The sequence below is a fragment of the Lampetra fluviatilis genome, chromosome 54 (genome assembly GCF_964198595.1).
Source record: "Lampetra fluviatilis chromosome 54, kcLamFluv1.1, whole genome shotgun sequence".
Classification (NCBI taxonomy): Eukaryota; Metazoa; Chordata; class Hyperoartia; order Petromyzontiformes; family Petromyzontidae; genus Lampetra; species Lampetra fluviatilis.
Genome location: NC_136328.1, coordinates 422,723 through 450,687, shown reverse-complemented (window position 1 = coordinate 450,687; position 27,965 = coordinate 422,723). Strand labels below are relative to the sequence as shown.

The 27,965-nt window shown below is 52.6% G+C and overlaps 1 protein-coding gene across 1 annotated transcript; it reads left to right on the top strand.

Moving 5' to 3' along the window:
* The first annotated feature begins 946 nt into the window (after positions 1-946).
* LOC144949512 (alpha-tectorin-like) lies at positions 947-27,595 on the top strand. The gene is made up of 23 exons (XM_078879437.1): positions 947-1,028; positions 1,428-1,573; positions 2,185-2,472; positions 3,949-4,086; positions 4,670-4,835; positions 5,416-5,864; positions 6,676-7,104; positions 7,156-7,261; positions 7,932-8,143; positions 8,281-8,492; positions 9,508-9,676; positions 10,872-11,139; positions 11,788-11,894; positions 12,584-12,653; positions 16,649-16,842; positions 17,144-17,307; positions 17,977-18,255; positions 19,451-19,613; positions 19,786-19,797; positions 20,465-20,558; positions 21,668-21,718; positions 23,220-23,274; positions 27,493-27,595. Exons 1-23 carry the CDS (start codon positions 947-949, stop codon positions 27,593-27,595), a joined length of 3,957 nt encoding a protein of 1,318 aa, XP_078735563.1.
* Positions 27,596-27,965: the final 370 nt, after the last annotated feature.

Genomic DNA, 27,965 nt, shown 5'->3' with positions numbered 1-27,965 from the left:
TGTATTAGGAGGGTTAGGCATGGCAAGGGGTCAAACTGTCTGATTATGTTTTAAGTTACTCGTACTGTATTCTCCAGCATGACGCTGACGATTATCTTATGTTAAGTATCTGAATATTCAATTAGGATTTGTCAGTAAATGTAACATGATTCAATCCGTCAACTAACGCTGTAACAGTCTCTCAGCAATAATACATTATACACAGTTGACGTCAACAATGTGATTGACAACCACTCAATGACATTATATGCAACAAGTACGTTGTGGAGCATTCTGACATCGGGGGAATTCACTCAATTGCAATGTGACCGATAGTCGACTTCAAAATACCCTTCAAAGTTACCTTCAGAAGGGAGTTATTCATATTCAATGTGCAATTTCCTAATTTTCAGTTGCTACTTTGTATCCAAGCTCCTGCATGATACCAGAGGAGGGAATGGATGCGATGAGCTCCTCTCTCCCTGATCCCGGGACACGAAGATCTGTAACCAATTTGTGTAACTTTGCAACATCGGTACCGTCGCAGGACCGCTATTAAACAGAGCACATCAGCTTATTGGACCCTTCATGCTGTAATAAATAGAAAAAAAAATCTGTATGGTTGTTGGCTTAGGCCACGTGGTAGCATTGTGTTACGTGGCAAAGAATCCATTCGGAAATCTCTGCTTCCTTGCGTCATCTGCCGGCTAACGGCTGCAGGAGAGATCCATCACCAGACTCACCCCAAACAATCCCTCGAGTGGCCACGTGCAACCGTCATGCAGTAGGGGGCGCACGTTCACACACTCTGCTTCAAGACTGCCTTCCACAGGCAACCCGATCCATGTTCTTCGTTCTCGGAGCTTGAATTTAGCAAAATGACGTGCAAAGCCAAAGTTAATCGTGATGTTTTATGTTCGTGCGGTTATCTGTGACCATGTTGAGACCACCAACGTCCTTGCACATCATGTCTAGGTTGGCAACGGATCCAAGGCTGCCCAGGGACTTGTTGCGCATCTTGGTGGTGTGCGTTCACATCACGCGCCAAGGTAGAGTGTGACCTCTCGCGCGACTCTGCGTGGTGGGGGTGAGGAGGATGGGGGCCTCCAAGGCATCCATTGCTTGGCTCGCGATCATTTCTGTGAACCATTTCTAGTCGTGTGATAGGAGGCTAACGGATCTGTAATCCTTCTCACATGTTGGTTTCTCGCTGCATTGCGGCGTTTGCCTGAAAATAAGCAGCAGCGGACCAGGAGTAATGCGAACAGATCGCCTCTCCCCGGGGTTATTGACAACTCAAGTCAGAATATATTTGTCATGAAAGCTGCATTGGAGAAGTCAAGGCGTCGAGTGTTAACCACCCAAATTAGCCGTGACCGTGAAGCAGTGCGGCGTAGGCCCCGTCCCGGGTTGACACGCGGGTGCTGTGACCTGTGCGGTGGCTGCAGGGGCCGGCGTTGCCGATGGGGACTTCTGCCCGTTCGGGTTGGAAGCAGGAGACAAGGAGACCCCCAAGTCCGACGATGGCGGCTCTCCAGAAATCCATCTCTCATCGCCCTTCACGTACTTTGGCATCGTTTACCATTCCCTCTACGTACGTCTCTCACAAGGCATCCGTGCAAGACGGATTTTATTGATTTTGCCACTCTCAATATGTCCCCTTGTTTGTGTTCCGTCGAGCAAAGGACGCGTCGAGCAAAACGCGAATATCGCGCCCAAGCTCCGTGAGCGACACCCGAGGCACGCACAGTCCACACGGATCCCTGAGAAACACACATTCACCTCGCCCTCTCTGGGTGTTCGGATTTTCGCTTGATCCTATGTTTTATATCAATTGTGTCAACCAGAATCCTAAAACTAAACTAGTAACGCGACTGTTATGCAATGGGGATGTCGGCACTTCTCGACGGTCAGCGCACGGGACTTGCAATCCAGAGGTCGCTGGTTCAAGTCTCCCCGCGAGGCAACGAAACAATGAGGCGAGTTTCGTAAATTACCATCCACCACCCTAGGTCGACTCAGCCTTCAAACGACAAGCTGGCGAGGTGTGTAAACAAAATCAGCACTGGGGAGACACAGGGGAGCGAGGGGGCCGGAGCCCCCGGCCTGTCGAGGTGCTGCCCACTGACGCGAGCACTTGCCCCATTAGCCCCTGAAGAGGTTGCACGGGGGATCTTTGTCTTTGTGCCTTCACTCGCACCGCAGGTGAACAACAACGGGATCGTGTCCTTCCGAGTCCCCGTGGGCCAGTTCACGCCGGAGGGCTTCCCCCTGAGCGACGGCCGCGCCTTCATCGCCCCGTATTGGGCCGACGTCCACAACGCGCTGGCCGGCTCCGTGTCGTACCGCGAGGCCCTCCAGGGGCCCCTGCTGGCCCGGGCGGCTGCCGACATCCAGCGCGGCTACGGATCCCGCTCCCGGCAGCCCCTCGCCTGGGGGTTCGTCGCGACCTGGAGCAACGTCACCTTCTATGGCGGCAGCGAGAGGACGCCTGTGAGAGTACACACGGGACACCTGTGAGAGTACACACGGGACACCTGTGAGAGTACACACGGGACACCTGTGAGAGTACACACGGGACACCTGTGAGAGTACACACGGGTCACCTGTGAGAGTACACACGGGACACCTGTGAGAGTACACACGGGACACCTGTGAGAGTACACACGGGACACCTGTGAGAGTACACAGGGACACCTATGAGAGTACACACGGGACACCTGTGAGAGTACACACGGGACACCTGTGAGAGTACACACGGGACACCTGTGAGAGTACACACGAGAGTGGGCACCTGTGAGAGTACACAGGGGACACCTGTGAGAGTACACACGGGTCACCTGTGAGAGTACACACGGGTCACCTGTGAGAGTACACACGGGACACCTGTGAGAGTACACACGGGTCACCTGTGAGAGTACACACGGGACACCTGTGAGAGTACACACGGGAGGGGACACATGTGAGAGTACACACGGGTCACCTGTGAGAGTACACAGGGACACCTGTGAGAGTACACACGGGACACCTGTGAGAGTACACACGGGACACCTGTGAGAGTACACACGGGACAGGGCACCTGTGAGAGTACACACGGGGCACCTGTGGGAGTACACACGGGAAGGGACACATGTGAGCGTACACACGGGTCACCTGTGAGAGTACACACGGGAAGGGACACATGTGAGAGTACACACGGGTCACCTGTGAGAGTACACACGGGACAGGGCACATGTGAAAGTACACACGGGACACCTGTGAGAGTACACACGGGAAGGGACACATGTGAGAGTACACACGGGTCACCTGTGAGAGTACACAGGGACACCTGTGAGAGTACACACGGGTCACCTGTGAGAGTACACACGGGACACCTGTGAGAGTACACACGGGAAGGGACACATGTGAGAGTACACACGGGTCACCTGTGAGAGTACACAGGGACACCTGTGAGAGTACACACGGGTCACCTGTGAGATGACACACGGGACACCTGTGAGAGTACACTCGGGACAGGGCACCTGTGAGAGTACACACGGGACACCTGTGAGAGTACACACGGGAAGGGACACATGTGAGAGTACACACGGGTCACCTGTGAGAGTACACACGGGACACCTGTGAGAGTACACACGGGACACCTGTGAGAGTACACACGGGACAGGACACCTGTGAGAGTACACACGGGTCACCTGTGAGAGTACACACGGGACACCTGTGAGAGTACACACGGAACAGGGCACCTGTGAGAGTACACACGGGGCACCTGTGAGAGTACACACGGGAGAGGGCACCTGTGAGAGTACACAGGGACACCTGTGAGAGTACACACGGGAGTGGTCACGTGGTCACCCCAACTGCCCCCTCCCTCCACCTGAGAGAAGCGGGAGCCAGGGCCGCGTGGGCCCCGCCGGGGTGACTGTGGCCTGCCGCACGCCAGCGGCTCAGCCCGTGTGCGATTCTCTGCAGATTAACTCATTCCAGCTGCTGCTGGCCTCCAATGGCAACGTGTCGTTCGTGATGTTTAATTACGGGGACATCACTTGGACGACCGGAACGGCGAGCGGAGGGGACGCGCTGACCGGGCTGGGAGGAAAGCACGCGCAGGTACGGAGCCGACGCGCTCCACGTGCCCCCCCCCCCACCCCGCGGTCAGGTCACCGCGCCGCTGGCTCTCTCGACGCGGAGCACTTAGCGGCATCGCCGCCCTCACGTTGCATGGGTCACCCGCGGTTCATCAAGTCTCGTCCCAAATGGCCAAAACTCGCACGTGAAACCGGTGCATGACCCGACTGAAATACGAGTCGTGACACTCATCGCAGTTTCCCCGAACAATCAGAGGGCATTCCTCTTGACACTGGCATTGCTGCCCCACTCAGCCATCCTCAGCGTGGCGCGCTCCAGGCTTCGGATCCGGTTGGCCGCCGGACTGTTGTCCGCACGGCGCCCAGACTCTGGAGCTCCCCGCCCCTTGGAGGTCAGAAACTCGCAGTCGATGGAGACTTCTAAGTCCCAGCTGAAGACCCAACCAGCTGTTTAAACCGGCCTCTCTCTCTCTCGTTCCCAATCTTTAGTCGTTCTCTCCCTCGGTTACCTCTCCCGAATATTCCTCCTTGCCACGCACGCCTCTCTGTGATCCGTTGTTTATTGTTGTTGTTGTTGATGTTGTTGTTACTGTTCACGTATCCAGGCCGGATTCAACAGTGGCGATGAGGGCCGATACTTCACTCTCCCCGGCTCCCGGACTTCCGACATCGTTCACGTGCAAAACACGAGCAACGTGAACAAGCCGGGGCGATGGATCTTCCGTGTCGACGGGCTGGAAGTGGACCCAGCGAATGGATGCAATGTAAATGGTATGGTAAGAGGTTTTTAAAAGTATATTTTTATGAGCGAGTTATTGCATCGCAATGTCATTACAATATGGTGACGTGGCCAAGCCGCGTGCCGCAGAGATTCGCGGTTCCAACCCATCGGCCGCCCTGGGTAGTACTGCCATGTTATGTCTCACCCAGTCTGAGAGGAGACGACGGTTGCTTCTGGCAGCTCAAGAGCGGGAGGAGCCATTGTGATTGTCGCCGGTGCAATAACTGCAGGCGAAAGAGCATTGCACCACTATTCACTACTCCCCCTGTACAACTTCCACGCCATGTAGGTTCAACTAAACAGCACTTTTATGCCGCGTCTGTGCCTTTTTAATAAGTTACTATTTGAAGGCCACACGCTGTTATTGATGTTTAGTGTCTCTGTGACCCCGCAGGGTGACAGCTTGTCCAGGCCTCACGTGCGCCTTGTCTCCCGACTCGAGAGCTTCGCTTCAAGCGAAGAAGCGTCAGCTCACGCGCAACGACTGTAAACGGCCGCTACCCTCACGGTGGGGTCGCAAGCCTTTGACTTCCACGTGCATTTGTATTTTCACATTTATGTCTTACGCAGGTCAATTCCACAGATACGGAGAGAGGTTTTGGACGGACGAGGCCTGTTCCACCAAATGCAGCTGCCTCGACAGTTTCGACGCCCTCGCCCCGGACTCGGTGGCGTGCGTCCAGGAAGCGTGCGCCGCGCACGAGGCGTGCGCGCCCGGGCCCGGGGCGGCCGCCTTCTCGTGCCGCGCCACCTTCACCGCCGCCTGCGCCTTCTTCTCGGGCGCGCACGCGCGCACCTTCGACGGCGCGCTGCTGCGGACCGGCGGCCGCAGCGACTGCAGCCACGCGCTCGTGCGCCTGTGCGACGAGGAGCAGCAGCAGGAGGAGGAGGCGTTCAGCGTGGAGGTCGTCACCCAGAGAGGGGGGCGAGGGCGGGCGCTGTCCGACATCACCCGCCTCACCGTCGTCGCGTCCGCCCTGCGCATCGCGCTGAGCGCGGGGAACAGCGCTCACGTCAGGGTAACTCACGTCAGGGTAACTCACGTCAGGGTAACTCACGTCAGGGTAACTCACGTCAGGGTAACACGCATCTTTACTTCTCCTTAAAACGCTCGCGTGAAAGGGGCAGAGCGGCTGTTTTAGTTTGCCGTTGCTGTTTATTCGTTTTACGTCAAAAACGCTTATCTGCATCTCAATTAATGGGTCCTGTTTGCAGATGTTTGGCCAGTTCCTCAGGAGTATTTCCTGTGGGTAGAATGCGACCGGATGCCTGGAGACCCCCACACACACGAGGGGAGAACTCCCAAACGTCGCCGGAGACGGCGGCGGAGTCGTTCAGCGGCTCTACAGACGGCAGATTTCCCCCCGACAGCTGCGCGCATTTCATTGGATTGTCATGAATGTTTCTGCTTCACTGATGTTCAAGAGAATGGATTGCTCAACCCGCAATGGAATGTAATTTCTAACAGCCACCTTGTTCGTTAAGACGAGATTGCAATTCACACGAAATGTTTACTACTTCGCCTGGTACGCAGGAGGTCGTGGGTTAGATCCCGACCCTGACGCCTGCTGCTTCACAGTTGCAGTTTGCGAGTTCTCTCTCCCCGTGGTCGTGTGGATTTTTCTCTGGGTCCTCTGGCTTTTCCCTCCACACTTCGAAACATACGTTTAGTGTACGTGGCTGATATAGATTCTCACGTCATAAGCCACTTCGTCGAGCTATCATTTGTGGCCAGGTCACTTCTGAAAAAGAGCTCACGGCTCAGTGGGCATTAGCTGGTAAGTAAAAGTTGTTGAGTTTCGACTCTAACACCGCCCCGCGCTTCTTTAGGTGAACGGGGTGGTGCGCTCGCTGCCAGCGCTGCTCGACAACGGCACCGTGCACGTCTACCCCAGTGGCTTCGGCACCGCTTTAGACACCAGCTTCGGCCTGAAGCTCTCCTTCGTCTCAAACCACCTCGTCTTCGTATCGCTGCCTGGCCGATTCTTTAACAAGACCTGCGGAATGTGTGGCAACTTCAACAACGACACCGCCGACGATTTCCCGAGGGCGGAATTGAATTTGACCGCGGAGAGCGAGAGGCGATGCGCCGCGCCTTGCACCGGCAACTGCTGCGACTGCAGCAGCGAGAGCCACAAGCGGCTCCCGAAGCAGCAGACCTGCGGGACACTGAACCGCACATCGGGCCCCTTCGTCGACTGCCACGCGTCGGTGGAGCCCGGTCCGTTCGTGACGAGCTGCCTGCTGGACGCCTGCCTCGCGGCGGGCGGCAACGGCTCTCGGGGAGGGCAGCAGCAGCAGGAGGAGGAGCAGCAGCAGCAGCGCCGGGCGGTGTGCCGCGTGCTCGAGGCGTACGCTCTGCTGTGCCAGGCGCTGGGCGCCAGCCTCCAGCCCTGGCGCGTCCACACGCCGTGCGGTGAGAACGGCGCCCCGACCCTCCCCGGAATCCTTGAGTCAGTGAGTCGTACTTTCCCTACGAGAGCGAGTGGACACCGTGTGGCACGTCACACGGCGAACTCGTTGCTGTGACGGGGGGTGGTTTATTATGAAGCTGACACGAGGTCGACTGAGAGAGTCTTCCCGTGCGTAATGGGCGTCTCAGATCCCCGCATGTCCAACGCGTGTACACGGTGAGTGTGTCACCCTGGTGTGTACACGGTGAGTGTGTCACCCTGGTGTGTACACTGAGTGTGACACGCTGGCGTGTACACGGTGAGTGTGTCACCCTGGTGTGTACACGGTGAGTGTGTCACCCTGGTGTGTACACTGAGTGTGACACGCTGGCGTGTACACGGTGAGTGTGTCACCCTGGTGTGTACACGGTGAGTGTGTCACCCTGGTGTGTACACTGAGTGTGACACGCTGGCGTGTACACGGTGAGTGTGTCACCCTGGTGTGTACACTGTGAGTGTGTCACCCTGATGTGTACACGGTGAGTGTGTCACCCTGGTGTGTACACTGTGTCACCCTGGTGTGTACACGCTGAGTGTGTCACCCTGGTGTGTACACTGTGTCACCCTGGTGTGTACACGCTGAGTGTGTCACCCTGGTGTGTCCACGCTGAGTGTGTCACCCTGTCGCCGCAGGCTCCGCGTGCCAGGAGCGCGGCGTCTACGCTCTGTGCGGCAGCGCTTGCTCCGACTCGTGCGGCGACCGGACCGCCGCGGCGCGCTGCGCGGGTCCGTGCCGCGAGTCGTGCCGATGCCCCCGGGGCTCCGTCCTCAACGAGGGCCGCTGCGCCGACGCCCCCGAGGCGTGCGGCTGCGTGCACCGAGGCCTCTACTTCCCCGTCGGCCAGGTTGGTTGTGCGCCGCGTGGGGGGGGGGTGATAGCCGAACCCGTCCTGGGTCGCTGCCCCGACTTGAATCTTGGTTTGTCTGAAGGGGGAATAATCGGGAGCGAAATTGCGACGATGAGTTTGTGCTTCTATTCCAGAGTCTTCCGCAGGACGGGGAATGTAGCCGCAGGTGCACCTGCGGCTCCGGCGGGGAGGTGCGGTGCCAGGAGCTTCAGCGGTGTGCGCGTGAGGACGCCTGCCACGCGGACACCGCCTCGGCGTGCACCCTGAGGCCCGACTGGACTCTTGCCACATTCGATGACGCTTTGCTGAGGCTCCCCAAATATTCCGGCTTCGTGCTGACGAGGCTGTGTGATTATTCAACGCGTCCAGATCAAAATATGGATTTTCAAATCGTCATCAGTGGAAGAAACCAGCCTTCGGACCAACAAAATACCATCAGCGTTGACGTCAATATTTTGCACTATTCTCTCAATATAACACGCAGCAGAAGTGGGATCTTGGTGCAGGTACGTGGAATGTTCCTCACCACCACTGCCGAAGTTGTGGTGAGGGCATTTGTCTTGGCACAGACACCTGGCATGCTCTCTACCGCTCCCCTCCACCACCACGCCACCAAAGCCACTTATCTGCCCATCCCTCCACCGTCCAGATGATCCAACATGCCACCGCCAGGCTTCTCATCCACACCCCGGTCCCCCGATCCCGCCACTAGTTCCTGTCCTGGAATCAACTTCAACTGTGCCTCGTCATAATCATCTGGAATGTACATCGCTGGCTCAAGATCACGAATCGCAGATGATTCATCAGCCATGGTGTATCGAGTAGGGAAACGCGTTGGCTGTATACAGAGAAACCCCTCCCGCTCTCCTCGTCCGCACCCCGTGACCCATGCCCACACATCGGTCCATGCAGGGTCGTCCACGTGCGGTGTCCCGGATGTGGTAAATAACCATCCTGATATCCGCAATTATCCGTGGATAAGAGGAGCAGCAGATCCTTGCAATTATTGACCAGGGTAGCGACGCAGCAAAGGGGAGCGTGCATCATTTGCATTGAGTGCGGATAATAGGATCCAGCAATGGGGACCTCCACCCCACCGCGGACAGGAGGAGGTGTCGCTGTTCACGCCGAGAGGCTCCTCTCTGCGAACTCGGCTGTAAGGGTCAAGCACTGCGCACGCACGTCCACGCGCTCTCTAACCGTGTCTCTCCTCTCTCTCTCTCTCTGTTGTTGCAGATGGACGGTTCCCCGGTATTGCTGCCTCTTAGTTTGGGTGGTGGGAGTTTCCAGCTGTACGAAATGGAGTCTGGCATGACCGTTTCGGCCACCAATGTGAAATTACAAATCACGTTTTCTGTCAGTGGCAACGTGGTGGTGTGCGCGGGGGAGAGGCTGCAGGGCCTGACGTGCGGATTGTGCGGCAACTTCAACGGCAATGCGAGCGACGACGCCTACACTCCTGATGGGGTTGTTGCCGACAACCTGGAGGGATTCGTCTTCAGTTGGAGGCGAGGCATCATAACCTGCACGGTACAGGCAGCGATCACATTTGGCGGATGTTGCAGCCATGCATGGGTCTCTGTTTTGCATCCAACTCTTCTAATTGGTCTTGAACCTCCAATTTTCCCAGTGAAACTCACGTTATATTCATGCGTGCATATCAGATAAAGTGTGAATCAATTGCTATTTTGTTCTTAGAATTGGGTTGTTATAACACGGCAGTCGTTTTTGTTTCCGTGTCTAATTCTAATTGATCGAACTCATCTTCGTCGTATCGCTGATGTTGATGTAGAACAACAGCGAGAATTGTACATTGAGGGAGTTGGTGAGATAGATCATTGCGTCAGAAGTAGAGGAGGAGTTAATCGCTGTGATGATGCTTCCTCCTTCGTATTTGTGAATCGGGCAGTGGGTCGTCATATGTCCCATGGTTCTGTTCAGGGTGGTGACCACAGTTGCACAATGGATTTTTTTTGTAGCATTTTTCCATTTGTGCATCAACTATTTGCATCAACTGCCATGGTTTGTGTGCGGATGCGGTTCAGGGGTAGTAGCCCAAAAGCTTCGCGGAAGATCTAAGCCACAAATCATCTGCGCCGTTGAGTCTTTCACGAGGAGGTGTTTGAGAATGGGGTTTTCCCTTTTTTTCTGGCAACAAAACAGGTGTTAAGATGCTAAAACACCAAACTGAAACCTTTTACAAGGAATCATGTCTGCGTTAACCACAATGCTTGTGGTGAAAATACAAACAAAAAACATGCTCTGATAATAAATGCAATGTCTTTGAAACTGATTGGTCCACACCAGAGACAGCTTTCTTTCGAGCCTCGTCTCAACCGGTGTTAGACCAGAGGACGCCGAAAGGCGTACACAGCACAAAGACAACGCACTGTCAGAGTGATGAGAGCTCGGGGTGATGTAGCTGCTCACCCCGAGCTCTCATTACTCTGATTGAGTTTTGTTTCCATAAAAAATAAAACCTGTTCTCATATTTTGGAACTGGCAAAGGAGGTTCCATGATGAGGAGGTGTTTGTTTTGATGTCTTGTGGACTCCATTTAGTTTTCCAAGCTTCACCATCATCAGGGTTGAAGATCAAATTCATGAAACCTGCAGTATTTCGTTGAATCTCAATGGGCTGAGGCACCTCTAGTATCGTATGATCATAGCAGTGGTCACTCCAAAGCCTGTCTCATTGTTATTTATTTATTCCACATTCGTGTCAGGATTTCTGCAAGGAGTTCAATGCCTCGTGTCTACTGGGCGATCAGCACGGGGAGCAGGCTTGCCTCGTTCTGCTGGGGACCTCCCACAACCCCTTCGCGGCGTGCCACAGCACCGTCGACCCACGCCCGTTCCACCAACGGTGCCTGCGGGCGGCCTGCCTGTCCCCGCGCCCGCAGGCCGGGGTGTGCCGTGCGATCGAGGCCTACGAGGTCGCGTGCGGCGGCATCGGCGTCCGTGCCGAGTCGTGGCGTAACGCCACGTTCTGCCGTGAGTCCTCGGGGCCCTCGCCACAATGCGTGGCTGGAGAGATGAGTTCCCAGTTGTTCAATGGTTGTCACCTCAGGCTATTGAATAAGTGTGTGGCAGATAACAAGAAGATTACTATTGATTCCATAAACTTGAGCTGACAGCCAAGGTTGATTCACTCACAAAGTTAAACAATTTTTTAATAAAAAATAAGGCCCCGACATTCACAAAAAAGTATTCAACATATTTTGCTAGTGAATCTCAATAAATGACCAATTTTTGTGGTCCCAAGGTGGGGGTGGGGGGTGGAGAACAAACTCCACACAAACACGCGTGTCAGTCCATCGACCTTCTGGACCGATATTATCCATCAGCATTGTTCAAGTGATAAAACTGGGGAAGTTTCGATCTTCTGGGTCTCATCAGCAGAGCCAGGCTTGTTAAACTAATGCTGCTGGTGATGTTGTTGGCAAGAGCTCTCCGCCTTCACGAAAGTACAAACAGTTCCCCGTCTGGAATGTTAAGACCAACAATGGGTGGGAGAAGATTAAAATATTTGCATGTCGATGTATCTTCACTATAGCAACATTTAAGAACGACAGACCATTCACATCTATAGCGATCCAGTGTGACGATATTCCCAGAGATTATTGTGGCCCCTGTTTGCAGATGACAAACCACATTTGGATCAGATCAACGCGAGCAGCCCTCTTTCAGCGACCAGGATGCCGGAGTCTACGGTCGGAGAGGAGACCACGTCTGCTGTTGAAGTGGAGGTAAAGATGGAACGTGGTCTCCTGCCTGAGCGAGCGATGGATGGCACCCATCTTCTTTGGTGCAACCTCTAAGCACGAACAACCACTGTTGACATCCCACAGTCACATCCGTGATTCCCTATGGTCTCACTACCATGTATGTATGTAATGGATGCCGTTGGCCTGGGGAGAGAGTCTATCTGACTCTGGTGATGACATCGTTACCCAGGGTCCCGCTGGCCTGCTGGAGCTGTCATGGGTCTCAGGGAGTCGCGTCTGCCTCTGGTTCATACAGAATGCCCAGGGGCCCCTGGACCAGTTCAGATGAGGCCTACTCGGGATGTTGCCAGCGTCCCATGTCCAGTAATGGTTATGGTTTAATTCTGTGACAATGTTAAGCCCAGATTTCGCAATTTTATTTCACCATTGCCCTGTGCGTTGACATTTGAGGGACTGTCTCAACACCAGAAAACTTAACCTCACTGTGATGCATGTCATGTATCCAGGAAATCCTCACCGACTATGTAGGCTATTTTTCAGGAGGGTCCTAAAATTTCAATGTTTGGTCAATTCCACGAATGAGTGGGTGGCATGTGCGGGAGGATTCCAGAGAACCGGGAGGAAGCCACGCAAAGAGGGGATAACACTCCAAGCTCTCACAAATGGATGCCGTCCACTTGCTGTGCCTCCATCTTCTGGCTGCCTCACAGCCCGTTGGGTTTGACAGCTCCACAGATCGTAATCCACAGGCCCTCGCCTCCAAGGCGACGTACAACAGACGTGTGCCTCCACACCCAGCTCATGTCAAAATAGCAACGCTCACCGCCAATCCTGTTCCTCATACGTGGACTGTGTTAACATGCGTGCACGTGTTGCATTCACGTCACTCTCCCGTCGTGTTCTGTTTACAGAGACCACCAGAACCAACAAACTTCATCATCACAGGTAACGGCACCTTTACACGACGGGCGTTCTCAACCACACCAGTCGTTTCTCCACGTTTGTGCTCATTGGCATCGCTGCGTTTACTGAGACAACACCGTTCGCTTTTGTTCAATGATGGACAAAGGTAAATCGCCACGGTTTTCTGCCCTCTTTACAAAGCAAATCGGCATGCATTTCGGATTTGACTTTCGCCTCGTTTGACGCAGCCCAGCGGTAGCGCGTTCTGCGTTTGACGCAGCGGTTCACGGTTTGAATCCAGTGGCCACCCTGGTTAATACTGCGGTGTGTAATAACCAAATTGAATACGCGCCATCTGTTTAACTCACAGTGGATGTTAAAGTTCCCCTGACGGCATTCGCCATTATGCATTTTTTCTAAATTAGAAAATTACACCACCATTTATTAATCCGGGATCACACACAGGGATAATCGTGACCCCGACTTGCAGACTAATACCAGGGTCACTCTTGTAAAAGAGGCTCCATCCTTGTCTCTTGAGTTCTCACCAGGTTACACAAAATAAACTGGAACATTTGACATTCGTTGAAAAATACAGGCCTTGAAGCCATTGTGATTTTACGGACGTAATGATTCCTCCCTCACACGATTCAGTCGTAATTCTAGTCAGTGATGATTTTCGTCTTCTGGTAAATATAGCGGCACCTCGTGGCTGCAGAGGTCACGTGAACCCAGTACAGCGATGAGGTCGTGCACGGCGACACGCCCGGGGGTGAGTGACGCGCCGCTTTGCTTTGGAGCTCCCAGCTCGTGGGCCACTGGAGGTGCTGCGATGCTCCGCAATGTAAAACTAAATCTCCGATTCTTCACTTCAATTGTGAACCTTGAATCGTGACAATTCATCGAAGCGCGAGTGAAACGAAATCATCGCAGGCCTACGACAGGAATATTTGTCGGTGCCACACGAACGCGCGAACCAGCCGTGGTGTTTCTATCGTGAGTCAAGCCTGGAGCAGGCTCCAAGCCACTAAGGTGACCAGGTTGCTCCAAGCCACGAAAGTGACCAGGTTGCTCCAAGCCACTAAGGTGACCAGTTTGCTCCAAGCCACTAAGGTGACCAGGTTGCTCCAACCCACTAAAGTGACCAGGTTGCTCCAAGCCACTAAGGTGACCAGGTTGCTTCAAGCCACTAAGGTGACCAGGTTGCTCCAAGCCACGAAAGTGACCAGGTTGCTCCAAGCCACTAAGGTGACCAGGTTACTCCAAGCCACTAAGGTGGCCAGGTTGCTCCAAGCCACTAAAGTGACCAGGTTGCTCCAAGCCACTAAGGTGGCCAGGTTGCTCCAAGCCACTAAAGTGACCAGGTTGCTCCAAGCCACCAAGGTGGCCAGGTTGCTCCAAGCCACTAAAGTGACCAGGTTGCTCCAAGCCACTAAAGTGACCAGGTTGCTCCAAGCCACTAAGGTGACCAGGTTGCTCCAAGCCACTAAGGTGGCCAGGTTGCTCCAAGCCACTAAGGTGACCAGGTTGCTCCAAGCCACGAAAGTGACCAGGTTGCTCCAAGCCACTAAGGTGACCAGTTTGCTCCAAGCCACTAAGGTGACCAGGTTGCTCCAACCCACTAAAGTGACCAGGTTGCTCCAAGCCACTAAGGTGACCAGGTTGCTTCAAGCCACTAAGGTGACCAGGTTGCTCCAAGCCACGAAAGTGACCAGGTTGCTCCAAGCCACTAAGGTGACCAGGTTACCCCAAGCCACTAAGGTGGCCAGGTTGCTCCAAGCCACTAAAGTGACCAGGTTGCTCCAAGCCACTAAGGTGGCCAGGTTGCTCCAAGCCACTAAAGTGACCAGGTTGCTCCAAGCCACCAAGGTGGCCAGGTTGCTCCAAGCCACTAAAGTGACCAGGTTGCTCCAAGCCACTAAAGTGACCAGGTTGCTCCAAGCCACTAAGGTGACCAGGTTGCTCCAAGCCACTAAGGTGGCCAGGTTGCTCCAAGCCACTAAGGTGACCAGGTTGCTCCAAGCCACTAAGGTGACCAGGTTGCTCCAAGCCACTAAGGTGACCAGGTTGCTCCAAGCCACTAAAGTGACCAGGTTGCTCCAAGCCACTAAGGTGACCAGGTTGCTCCAAGCCACGAAAGTGACCAGGTTGCTCCAAGCCACTAAGGTGACCAGTTTGCTCCAAGCCACTAAGGTGACCAGGTTGCTCCAACCCACTAAAGTGACCAGGTTGCTCCAAGCCACTAAGGTGACCAGGTTGCTTCAAGCCACTAAGGTGACCAGGTTGCTCCAAGCCACGAAAGTGACCAGGTTGCTCCAAGCCACTAAGGTGACCAGGTTACTCCAAGCCACTAAGGTGGCCAGGTTGCTCCAAGCCACTAAAGTGACCAGGTTGCTCCAAGCCACTAAGGTGGCCAGGTTGCTCCAAGCCACTAAAGTGACCAGGTTGCTCCAAGCCATCAAGGTGGCCAGGTTGCTCCAAGCCACTAAAGTGACCAGGTTGCTCCAAGCCACTAAAGTGACCAGGTTGCTCCAAGCCACTAAGGTGACCAGGTTGCTCCAAGCCACTAAGGTGGCCAGGTTGCTCCAAGCCACTAAGGTGACCAGGTTGCTCCAAGCCACGAAAGTGACCAGGTTGCTCCAAGCCACTAAGGTGACCAGTTTGCTCCAAGCCACTAAGGTGACCAGGTTGCTCCAACCCACTAAAGTGACCAGGTTGCTCCAAGCCACTAAGGTGACCAGGTTGCTTCAAGCCACTAAGGTGACCAGGTTGCTCCAAGCCACGAAAGTGACCAGGTTGCTCCAAGCCACTAAGGTGACCAGGTTACCCCAAGCCACTAAGGTGGCCAGGTTGCTCCAAGCCACTAAAGTGACCAGGTTGCTCCAAGCCACTAAGGTGGCCAGGTTGCTCCAAGCCACTAAAGTGACCAGGTTGCTCCAAGCCACCAAGGTGGCCAGGTTGCTCCAAGCCACTAAAGTGACCAGGTTGCTCCAAGCCACTAAAGTGACCAGGTTGCTCCAAGCCACTAAGGTGACCAGGTTGCTCCAAGCCACTAAGGTGGCCAGGTTGCTCCAAGCCACTAAGGTGACCAGGTTGCTCCAAGCCACTAAGGTGACCAGGTTGCTCCAAGCCACTAAGGTGACCAGGTTGCTCCAAGCCACTAAAGTGACCAGGTTGCTCCAAGCCACTAAGGTGACCAGGTTGCTCCAAGCCACTAAAGTGACCAGGTTGCTCCAAGCAACTAAGGTGACCAGGTTGCTCCAAGCCACTAAGGTGACCAGGTTGCTCCAAGCCACTAAGGTGACCAGGTTGCTCCAAGCCACTAAGGTGACCAGGTTGCTCCAAGCCACTAAGGTGACCAGGTTGGCCCAGTGGAGAGAAGCGTCCCCAGGTGACGCGAGTCCCCTCCCCCTCCTCGATCTCCTGCGAACGCAGCACCTCACGCTGTCGCCCGCCTGCTCCTCGGCTGGCCACAGGGCCCAGGTCTCTGGGTCGAGGAGATGTTCTCTCTCCCTTGCCTGGCACCCGGGAGGTTGTGGGTCCAATCCCGGACCCTGACGATGCCTGTTGTACATTTGGAGTCTGTGGTGGTCACGTGGACATACAGAAGCACATGCTTAGATTATTTGGCCGCTACTATAAATCTCCACGTGTGATGAAGATACCATCAACTTTTATGGGCTGTCGTATGTGGCCAGGTCGCCTTTGAAAACGCAGTAATAGCTCTGGACTTTACCTGTTCAATAACACAGAATAAAACCGTGACTTAACTCTTGGTTGGGTAGCTTCTATTGCTCACCAGAATAGTGTGGAAATTGCGAACGGCGTGTCGGTGTGTCTTGCTGGTGCATGTGCCGATGTCGTGTCCGGAGACTCGCTGCTGGTGGAGGTCTCGTGTTTCGCGTCGCACATGGAGGTGGTGCTGCCCAGGCTGGCGCTGTCGTGGCACGGCTACAGCGTGAAGGAGGTTCACCTCAACGACGAGCGGTGCACCCCACGCACCTCCCCCAGGGCGTTCAGGTGGCAGCTCGTCGCGTCGTACGGCGCCTGTGGAAACACCATGAGGGTAACAACATGTAAACCCTCACTCATGCGGGACACTGCGCGTCGGGACGATGAACTGGCATACTTTTCTATATGATAAGCCACTTCGTTGAGTAATCATTTGTGGCCAGATCGCTTCTGAAAAAGAGCGAATAGCTCGAGTGGGCTTTGCCTGGTAAATAAGATGCATTCGTTAGTTTTATTGGAGCAGGAACAACGAGGACGTGTTTTACATCTCACCGAGGGATCGAGGTGTGCGCAGTAACGTTGGTGGTGACCACGGAGCTGAGCGGTGGGCCGTGTTACCCTCCCTCGCCTTGCAGTCAAACACGACGCACGTGGCGTACGTCAACACCATCCGAATGCGCACGGCGAAACATGTCGAGGACGCGGTGGTGCGAGAGACGCTCGTCAATGTGGAGTTCGCCTGCGCGTACGAGCGCGACATCCGCGTGTCGCTGAACACCATCATACAGCCCATGACGAGGTGAGTCGCGCGGCCGCACGCCGTGGACACGTGGCCAGTAAGCGATGTCGTCGTTGTTGTCTTCGTCTGAGCGATGAAACCGACTGACTTGCGCTCGGTGTTGTGGTTTACTCCTTAAGAGGGTACCGAACTGGGTCTCCCAGAGCATTGTTGTATCGGCAGTAATGTCCATAAACACAACGCGTTGCGTAACAGGGGCCGAGAGGCGGCACTTGTTCAGGAGCTGTGGGCACGTAGAAATTCCACTTTGGCAGCATGCGAGATTTGGGGTATTTCTATGAAAGAGAATACACGTTCTTGTCATTACGCTTGTTTACCCAGGAAAGCCTCACTCAAGAGTCTCAAGACTCCTTTTAGGAGGGTCTTGCCGAGTTGTTGCAGTAGGGAGGCGATGTTACTACTCTGTGTAATCCCAACATTTTGTAATTTTCCGAGTCATTTTTCAGCATTGGGATGTTTTGGCCAATACCGTTAACATGTATGTTTTATTTTAGAATGCACATTCCTATATATTTGTATATTATTTGAATATTAAAATCGGTACTGAATGACCTGTATTATAGATGTTTCCATTACAGCTGTTAGTGTGGAAGGAAGTTTTGAGATTTTGCCGAATCGTCACGGTTTTGCGTGGCAGATGTATGACTTTGAATGCACTTCTTTCGACAGTGTGATAAACATGACCCTGCCCGTTAAGAAGGGAACGTTCGTGGCCAGGATGTTGCTGTACGTCAACGCCAGCTACCGGTTCCCGCACGACGCCGGGGACCTGCTGCTGTCCACCCTGGACACTCTCTTCGTGGGGGTCGTCCTCAAAGACGAGGGCCTCCAGATATTTCCCGACAACGGTCGCACAAAAGCCCACTTGGTGCTCGTGCTCAACGAGTGCTGGGCCACGCCGGGGCCCAACCCTGCGGATGACACGCGGTACACCATCATCCACCACGGGTGAGCCGCACGCGCCGTGCCCACGCCACAGACTTCTACCCCTTTGCTCAAAGAAAAGAAAACGACGTCCTCAGCCATGATACAAATTGCATCTATAGCGTGCTTGCTTAAATGCCTCAGCAACTCAAGCGCCTTACATCTCATCTCAACCATTTAAAGGGCAACCCCAGTGGCAGTTGTCCCTGTGCGGCAAACTGTGACTCAGCGCCGGCCTCCAATTGAACATTGGTCCACGGGTCAGGAGCGATGGTTGCTGTGCAATTCCATTTCAGTATTTTGCAGCATTTTTTTGTTTTATTTACATCTTGGCGCAGGCACACAATGGCCTACACTATTCAAATGACGTCACGGGATCTTTATCCTCCACATTGAAGTAGACAGCGAATCGTATTTTTTATGGTAATTTCATGTGCAGTAATAACCAGGGAGGCCACTGAATTCGAACCTTGAACTGTTGCAACAAGCGACGAATGCACTGCCATTGGACTGCGTCGCCGCCCCGATGATAATATTCATGATCCACCAATCATAAACTTCCTTTCTGCTGATTTCACGCGCCCATTGCTCTTTACGCCATCTTCTATAATTGCGTGGCCATTGCTCGCTAGCTTCTGCTTTAGAGTTCTGTCATTGTGACGCTCAAGGGTGTAGCAAAAAAACACCTCGAGTGGTTTTATTTTTAAAGAGAAGTTCTGAACTGGGAACCATGGGAACACGTGGGGCCCCATTTCACGTCGCTATTCTCGCTGCCGCTCAAGCGCTGTTTACCAGAATGACGGCTGTTTTCGTGGAAAAAACCCATCATTCTACAATTCAGAGATGACGCATCCATCCTCCCCACCACTACCGCCACTCACAGCACAATTGCGGAATGGCCCAAAGCCCGCAGGTTAGGGCAGAGCTGTGGCAGAGCAGAGTGGTGAAATTGCCCACTTTTCTCACTCACTCCCCACCTCAGTCTCACGCTTGTTCGCCCCTCTTCCAACCCAGAATCCTTTGCGCAGCTGTGATGTCACTCGAGCAGGAGCCAGATATCTCATTTACAATTCCTCTAGAAGCCTCGAACAACCCTCGTCGATCATGCACCGCACGCAAAAACATGTAAACTTGTAATATTTCGAGTACAATAAACGCGTGTGGCAGTAACGTGGTAGAATATCTTCACGTGGTGCTCGCATTCGCGTGCGTGGCACAGGTGCACCAACCCGCGGGACAGCACCGCGCAGGTGGAGGAGAACGCGGTGTCGCAGAAGTGCCGCTTCCACGTGAAGGTGTTCCGCTTCGTGGGGAACCAGACGGAGATCCACCTGCACTGCGACGTCTCGCTGTGCGACGCCGTGGAGGCGGCGTGCACCGTGGTGAGCCGTGCGCTCGGGACGTGCGCCACAACGCGTGGCCATCATTGTCGCCTTCACTACAGCAGTTCTCATCGCAAGAAATATAACTTTTATTATGATTCGTGATAGATGTTTTGGGTCAGACCGCGGCACTATCGCACTGGGTGCGCGGTGGCCACCGTTACCTCCGCAGAATCAGAATACGGTGAGGTATGAAGCTCGTTTTCACGGATGTCCAGTGCGGGCACGGGGTCAGCAGAGGGAGTGGGCTCCCCAGGCCCCTTCCTCCCTCTGCCTGCTCCACCGTCGAGCAGAGTGGCCGCAGCAGAAGCCGGATTGCCCTGGGCGGGTCGTGGAGACGACGCAGGGAGTCATACTCAGAAGACGACCATGCACAGAACTTGAACAAGGAGAGGGACATATTCTTGGTTCTTTCGGTAAAGGCACGTAGAAGGGAAATAATAAAATGATAAAACAACATTTTTTTTCTAGATTTAATTTTAATGTTTTACCTACGTGACTTTACCGAAAAAACCTAAGAATAAAAATAAAAAAAACAACATTTTTTAAAAAAAATTTTATATTTGTATTATAATAAAAAAATATATAATTTTTTAAAATTGTTTTATATTTTTATTAGTTTATTATTTCCCTTCTACGTGATTTTACCGAAAGAACCAAGAATATGAATCCCTGCAGTCACGAAAGCTTTAAATCTAAATTTAAGGAGAGGGACGTTTGAGATAATGGATGTCGGTGTTCAATGTCGGTTTGCTTGCATGGGAGAGACGTCATCATGATTCTAAGATGTCTCAGTGAGGCATTCCCGGGTGAACGAGAGTAATGACAAGAGCTTGTTTTCTCCTTCATAGAAATGCCCCACATCTCGCACGCTGTCGACGTGGCACTCCGATGTGCCCACAGTTCCTGAACAAGTGCTGTCGATTGGCCCTATACGGCGGAGAGGTAGGCACTGCTCACAGACTGCGTCATTTAAGCCCCTTTTGTTTATCATTAATTATGATGATGAATACCCTGTCGAATTAAACCTACATTCCACCACGTCGAGTACAGTGCGATTCGAAGTAATGTTTTAATGTGGCGTATTCTGGTGTCAATGTAAACGTTGTTGTGTTTTCTCTTCTTCAACGGAGGTGCGAGCTCGCCAGGAGAGCGGCGTGTGCCTGACACAACTCTGCTGTTAAGTCTCTCTCTGCTGGCGCTCTGGTGAGTTGGAGACAAATCCACGATCGGAAAAGTCGTCGATGTGGCACGATTCGCGCGTCTGGCGATGTCCACGACTTTGTCTCAGAGTGCCTCGGACTCAGCCGTTGGGAGAGAGCTTCGTCAAGTCCACAGGGGCACGATTTTAAAACCCTGCGCTGATTATATCCCTCGTCGTCCCCCTCGCAAGCTCTGCTTTCCTACCACGTGTCTACACTCATTCCCCCCACGTGTCTACACTCATTCCCCCCACGTGTCTACACTCATTCCTACCACGTGTCTACACTCATTCCTCCCACGTGTTTAAACTCATTCCTACGACGTGTCTACACTCATTCCTATCACGTGTCTACACTCATTCCTCCCACGTGTTTAAACTCATTTCTACCACGTGTCTACACTCATTCCTACCACGTGTTCACACTCATTCCCACCACTTGTCTACACTCATTCCCCCCACGTATCTACACTCATTCCTACCACGTGTCTACACTCATTCCTACCACGTGTTTACGCTCATTCCCCCCACGTGTCTAAACTAATTTCTACCACGTGTTTACACTCATCCCTACCACGTGTATAAACACTCATTAATTGGCTGAAAACACCTTAATATATAGAGGACCGTAGAGCTCAGGCAATTGTTGGCAGTGCCGGCTTATCGCCTGGCTGCCACCTTTCAGCTTTGTCTGTTCCTCAGCGATGTAATTTGCACGACCAACGACGCCGTATATAAATGAACCACTGTTATGAGTGCGAAGATGCACTCTACCCGACCCCCAATTCTCTGTAATTCACTCTCCGCCTCACCGTTCGCGCCATCACAGAATCGCGCCCCCGTCCCCTCGCAGAGCCGTCGCTGCCCTGCGAGTGCCTCTGGGTGTTGGGGACGTTGAAAAGTTGTGCGATGTGAAAAGTCGCGTGACCGCTGGCGCCACGTTTGGTTAGATGCTGGCTCTGTCGTCAGAGATAAGGCAGCAGACCGCGAATGACTCTGATGCCCAACTGCTGCCATGTTAGCCACAACAAGCGGGCTTCGTGAGTTCGAGTTTGCATCGTTTTGTCGTATAAAAATACAATGAGAAGAGTGCACAGACACACACACACTGCATCGACACAATGTAACTATATCAGCTCTGTGAGATTGTTTTTGTGATATTTGTGCAGTTGCACCCTCGAGCCAAGAGATAAGTCAGTTGCTGACCTGTCTGCGATTGCTGCTGCTGGGTGCTGCTGTATATTCGATCGGTCACATCTTCGTGCTGATGTCATTTTTGTTTTTCAGCTGTCTCCCAAGAGACTGAATATTTTCTTCGCTGGAGACAATGTTTAATTTATGCTATACACTTTACATTACAATTGTTACATATGTTATTTTGCTGTGATGGAAAGTACCTGTAAAATGATAAGTTTGGGTAAGGGAGATGGAAAAAAATCAACGAAAACTCTTCTAATCGACAAAGTTAAGTATATATACGGTCTCCAAATACACATTACTGCCACACAACACGTCTTGAGCCCAACACTAATTATAATTATTTTCTGATTATGCTCGTTTACGCAGGAAAGCCTCACTAAATTCATGACTCTTTTTCAAAATGCTCCTGTCCAGTTATCGCAGGAGGGAGTGATGGTTGATATTGTAGATTCTATTGGAGATAATTTACAGTGTAACTTTTCAAATGTGGCAAGTTTGGACCGTGATGCAGGCACACAAAAGTAACTATTTTGCGAATGTCATCATGGGATCGTGAACATCCCCTGTGAAGGAGATGGTGCGTGGTATAGGTAAGGTTAACAAACACAAAGTATTAATCAGGGCGGCAGCGAGATTCAAACTGCAACAAATGGCGAATGCACTACCTCTGGGCCGCGTCACCGCCCACGTGACACTGAGAACGCACCGCACGGTTATCTCTCGATTGCAACGAGCGCGACTCTGCCAGGAAACTTCAGTTTGAAATGTCGTGTTCTCAAATAACGCACCGAGACCAATGGAGGGGAGGGGGGAAGGGGGGGGTGCTGGATCCGCCACTGACGGCACGGAGGAGCTTGTGAACAGTGAGGTTCTCTCCGATGATTCCAAACTCCCATGGGACGCCTGCTGAGACGTCGCCGCAGCACACCGGTGGCGAAGCACGGACGTCGAGAGCCGTGAGTGTTGCACGGCAAGGCGGTCGGGGGAGAGCCCTGCCCAGGTGCCAGGACCAGTGACAGAGAGAGAGAGAGCGAGGAGGCGTAATTGGCAGCGACATAAAAAGAGAGATGCACCTTGGTACCAGAGGCAGACTGAAGTGGAGGAAGAGCGCTCAGGCTGATGGCGCTAAGCGGGCGATGGTCCCTGCCGAGTCGGGAAGGGGAACCGTGGGAGCCGTGGGAGACGTGAGATGCGCGGTGTGGCAGGCGCCGAGTCGAGCTGTGTGGGGAAAGTGCTCTCGGCGAGGACCTGTGGAGTCCGGCACGGCACGCGAGGTGGTGGGCGGCCAGCACCACGTTCGGCCGCCTTTGTCTCACCAGTGGCCATGTTTACACACCACACCAGATACTCATTTGAAGTTGAGTCGACCTAGGGAAGCCCAGGACCAGTTCAGATAATCGTCAGTGGTGTTGGCCATGAGCAGGAATCGAACTCGAGTCGTTGGGTTCATAGCATCGCGCGCTAACCACTGCACCACCGTTCCCCTTCAGGGTTATGTACACACACACATAGGACTGAGACTTTTGTCCTGGTTAGTTCACGTGTATTGAAGTTGTTAACGAGTAAGAATAAAAGCGTTTCCGTTCATCTTCGACAAGTCTCCGAGGAGGTGATGATTCCGCGTGTGTGCTGCGTGAATGACGCCGCAGGCTGTGGCCGAGCCTCCCGCCACGAATGCGGCTGGCGTTGCCGTCTGCCGCGAGCAGAGCGCCCAAGCCACACATCAAGGCCGTAATTATAATATATATTGGGGGGGGCACATCTCCCCCCCCCCCAATATTCAAATATGCTCAAAATGTCCCCCCCCCCAATATATTGCTATAAAAAAATAATTGCGATGCTTTGTAAATAAAAACAACAATTTGCTAAACCTTGGCCACAATATCTGGACTTGTCTTCATATAAATCAATGCATAGATTTCTGTTTATATGATTGTGGTTATGGTTGTACTTTATGAATCCCTAATCTCTGCCATTACATGCAATGAAACAACAGAGCAATGTAATACAATACACTATTAGACATTATTGTAAAAAATAAATAAAAAGTCCATCCCATGTGTTAGTGAATGTTTTTATATTTTAGGCAGGAAATTCGTTTTAAAATTTAAATATTTTTCTGGGTTGGGACCTCCAGATCCCCTGGAAGATTTGGTCACCCCAATGTTGACTCCATGGCTACGGCCTTGCCACAAATAGAGATGGCAGGGCCGAATGAACACTCCCTGGGTTCCTCTTCGTCATTGGAAACAGCCGCAGCTGTGCATCACAGATACTCTGCCCTTCCTTAAAACTGTCACGGAAATGGGAACAAACGGGTGTATAAGGTTTTATTATAGAATATTAATAATTAGTTTCCTTCTGCATTTAAGCCATTTCCATACGGTATATATATGACAAAATCAAATAAATACTCACATAGAAAATAATGTTTTTATTAAATACTGCTTTTTAGAGCAGTTTTCAATGCACACAATACTGCAAAGTGAGGTTGCATATGTGGAATTATCATATGAAGCATGAATCATTACCAGTTCCTATAGGGTTAGATTGTGTAAGTATAATGCAATTTCCATCCATGCCCTCTGCCACCCGAGAGTCGATCGAATCGAGTTGCCACGTCGGGGCAAATGTGGCAGTGGATTGATTTATCAGCAAAACAGATGAATATTTGAAAGCAAGCAGAATATTGACAATTGCATACAAAGTGTTGCTGGATATTACATCCAGCAGCATCAGGTGTTTACAAAAGCTGAGGTCCCGCGTGCATGAGCTCTTTGAAGCATACAATTCATATTGTTCAAGGCACATTCGCCTGGATCATCACATTGTCAGTAACAATTATATTAAAAAAAGCATACAAACTTAACTGCTGGAACAAACGCACTCTGATAGGCTGGCTATAAATGGAAGCCATTCTAAAAGGGAGCCATCTCATCTCAAGAAACCTTTGACGGCCACCCCAACACCTCTGTATCTTTTCAGCAGGATTGGTTTCAATGCAGGAAAACTCTGGACCGGTTTTGACATTCAGTTTCTCATCGGCAGAGCCAGGTTTGGTTCAGAGTTTGTCTTCCACCAATGCTGCAACAATTTAAAAAAACGGAATCGGAATCTTATTTATCCTGGAGAAATCCGATGAGCTATGAAGCTCTTTTTCACAAATATCCAAACTCCCAGGCCATGTGGCCAATAAAATGTGCGAAAAAAATGTTTTTAATTACCTGTGAAGGAAGAATAGACGGCGTATTTATCTTGACTTTCTTCTCCACAACGAGGCGAAATACTTTCATGTCGCCCTCAGTTCCATTGTTTTTCAAATTGAACAATGCCATAGCAAGTGTAACCATGGGGACAAAAGTTCCACATTTAAGCATTTGAATAACCTAACAGAGTTATTTACGATTAACTTGTGGTCCCAATTCTAAATACAGGTGTGTTAAAGTGGTCATGAAAGATTCCGTGATATTGCTCAGACAAGCAGGCATTGGTATCCTGGTATAGTAGCGATCGAAAATAATAATAAAATGTATTTACATAAAATGCGTATGATTCGTAGCTGTCCGTGAATAATGAACGTCTTGCTCCACAATGTAGTCATTGGCAGCAAAGAAGGTGACTAGAGGAGAGAGTACTAATCCAGTAGGACAGCTGAAGAGCATTTGAATCTGGGGTTCAGCCACCTGCGATGACACTGAAGTTTAAAGAGCACCGCGTTGACGGTCTCGCTTGGTCGCCAGTGACTTCATGCACAAAACGCATCGTGCTAAACTTTTTCCCCCACTCAATTTGGTTGAATTTTAGCCCTGACAATTTAAAATATGTGCTTGACTACGAAGCGACACCAATCTCAAAGCAGAGCGTGGGAAAGTGTGCCCCATATTGTGTATATGTAGTGACATCGGGGATGTCACTGTATGGTGCTGGCCCCGTGCCGTGCGATGCACAGTCATCGTGTACACCCCGTAGGCAGGTGTGGTACCAGCGCTAGCGGGGCTTGGTGAGCGCTGGAATAGCGCGGCCACCACGCGTGGCGTGCAGTGCGGGCTCCCACAAGGGGGAGCGGGAGAGTGTCAGCCCAGGGCCATGGCACTCTGGTTGACCCCGTGGACACGTGATCTGGAGTGTCCATAGAGAGGGCCCCAGGTGGGGGGCTAGGGGGTGATCACGTGTCCAGGGAGAGCGCCCGAGAGAGATCGATCGAGGGGGAGCTAGAACGCTCGAGAAGGCGGGCGGGGCCAAGGGCAGAGCGGCCCCAACCCGGGGGGGATATAAGGTGGGTCCCTGAGAGGGACCGGGGTTCTTCGTTCGACAGCTGGAAGCTCCACGTCTACAAGCTGGAAGCTCTACGTCTACAAGCTGAAGCTCCACGTCTACAAGCTGAAGCTCTACGTCTACAAGCTGGAAGCTCCACGTCTACAAGCTGGAAGCTCCACGTCTACAAGCTGGAAGCTCCACGTCTACAAGCTGAAGCTCCACGTCTACAGGCTGGAAGCTCCACGTCTACAAGCTGGAAGCTCCACGTCTACAAGCTGCAAGCTCCACGTCTACAAGCTGGAAGCTCCACGTCCTGCGAGGCATCAACACGTGGTCGGGGAACCGAGTGAGGGCCCGACCCTTCGTAGCTGTAACTCCTACGTAATATGTAGTTAGCTGGGTTGTCACCACCCTGGGCTGTATCTGGTGAAGGGGCAGTTACCCCTTTGTGTTAACGTGTTGATGTTACAATAAATGTGTTGCCTCTAAAGAACGTCTGTGACTTAGTTGGACTCACTACATATAAACTGGCCACTTTTAGGGTTTGTCATACGTTGCGTGAAAATATATTGCTGAAAGTGCATTCGTGATGACATAGGGTCTAAGAGTTGCGCATTTATAAATGTGTACTTATTGAGAACTGGGTATAATAACCTGTAAATAGACCCAAAAAATACTTGAAATAAAAGCAAGATACCTTCTCTCTCTGCAAGTGATTATTTCACGATAGAAAGATGTTGATGTCGCTGGGAGCTGGGTTTGGTGAGTGCTGGAACAATCAACTAAGACACAGCAGCAGTGACGGCTCGCAGCTTGTGGTCTGGGTCACTGGCTGGGTGAAAGAAACCACAGCATCACGACCTTCCTCACCTTTGTTTCGTGCATTCCACAGTCGCAGAGCCAATCAAATATTCAGTGCAACCCTAACCCTTACACTCGTGACTCCCGCAACAGTCGGGACGTGAGCCACCTGTTGTTGAATGAGAGATGTTGGCTCGGCACATCGCCCCCCTGGGTTGGTCACAGAGGAGCAGGTGCAATGAAGGCGCCGACGGTGAACAGGAGCGCCGTTGACGGCGATTCGCGACGGTCATGATACGAGGTCACCCGGGGTCAAGCGGAAGCAACAGTTGCACACGCGGGCACCGGCTCCTTCGCACCGGCGCCCGCCGCCTCCACAACGGCGCCCCTTTGATGCGCCTCCCCCACGCTCCGGTACAGCTCATTGTCCACCATGGTCAGCCCGTCGTCCGCGGCAGCGGGGGTCGTCGCGGCTCCCGGCGCGCCGCCGGCGTGCTCCTGCACCTCGTCCACCAGCTCGTAGATCCCGCCGCCGCCCCCCGGCTCCGGCTCGCCCGCCCCCTCGGCCGCGCGCCCCGTCGCGGGGAGGATCGTTCTTCCGTTGGCACCGCAGGGTGGAGGATTTTCCTTCTCGATGTCGTGGGCGCTGCCCGTCTCTGCCATAAGGTTTCCCGCTTCTCTGATGTCCACCATCTGCACCTCGAATACGCCGCTGCCCCTGCGCCTGCGAGCTGCGAGGCACCTGCACGTGCTGGGGAAGAGGCGCGCGCCCATCGTGTCTCCTCAGTCTGGCCCATTCGTGGTTCGGGTGCCCGCCGAGTTCTCTGCGCACTTTACCAATTTAAGTGCAATTCATGCTCTCAACTGTATTTCAAAATCAGGTCATGGAGTAC

Bases quoted from the DNA above. Each gene is read 5' to 3' on its own strand.
- LOC144949512 (XM_078879437.1), top strand. From the start codon at position 947: ATGTCTAGGTTGGCAACGGATCCAAGGCTGCCCAGGGACTTGTTGCGC. The intron at 1,574-2,184 runs GTACGTCTCTCA...CTCGCACCGCAG, and splicing joins TCGTTTACCATTCCCTCTAC to GTGAACAACAACGGGATCGT. The intron at 7,105-7,155 runs GCGGCGGGCGGC...CAGGAGGAGGAG, and splicing joins GCCTGCTGGACGCCTGCCTC to CAGCAGCAGCAGCGCCGGGC.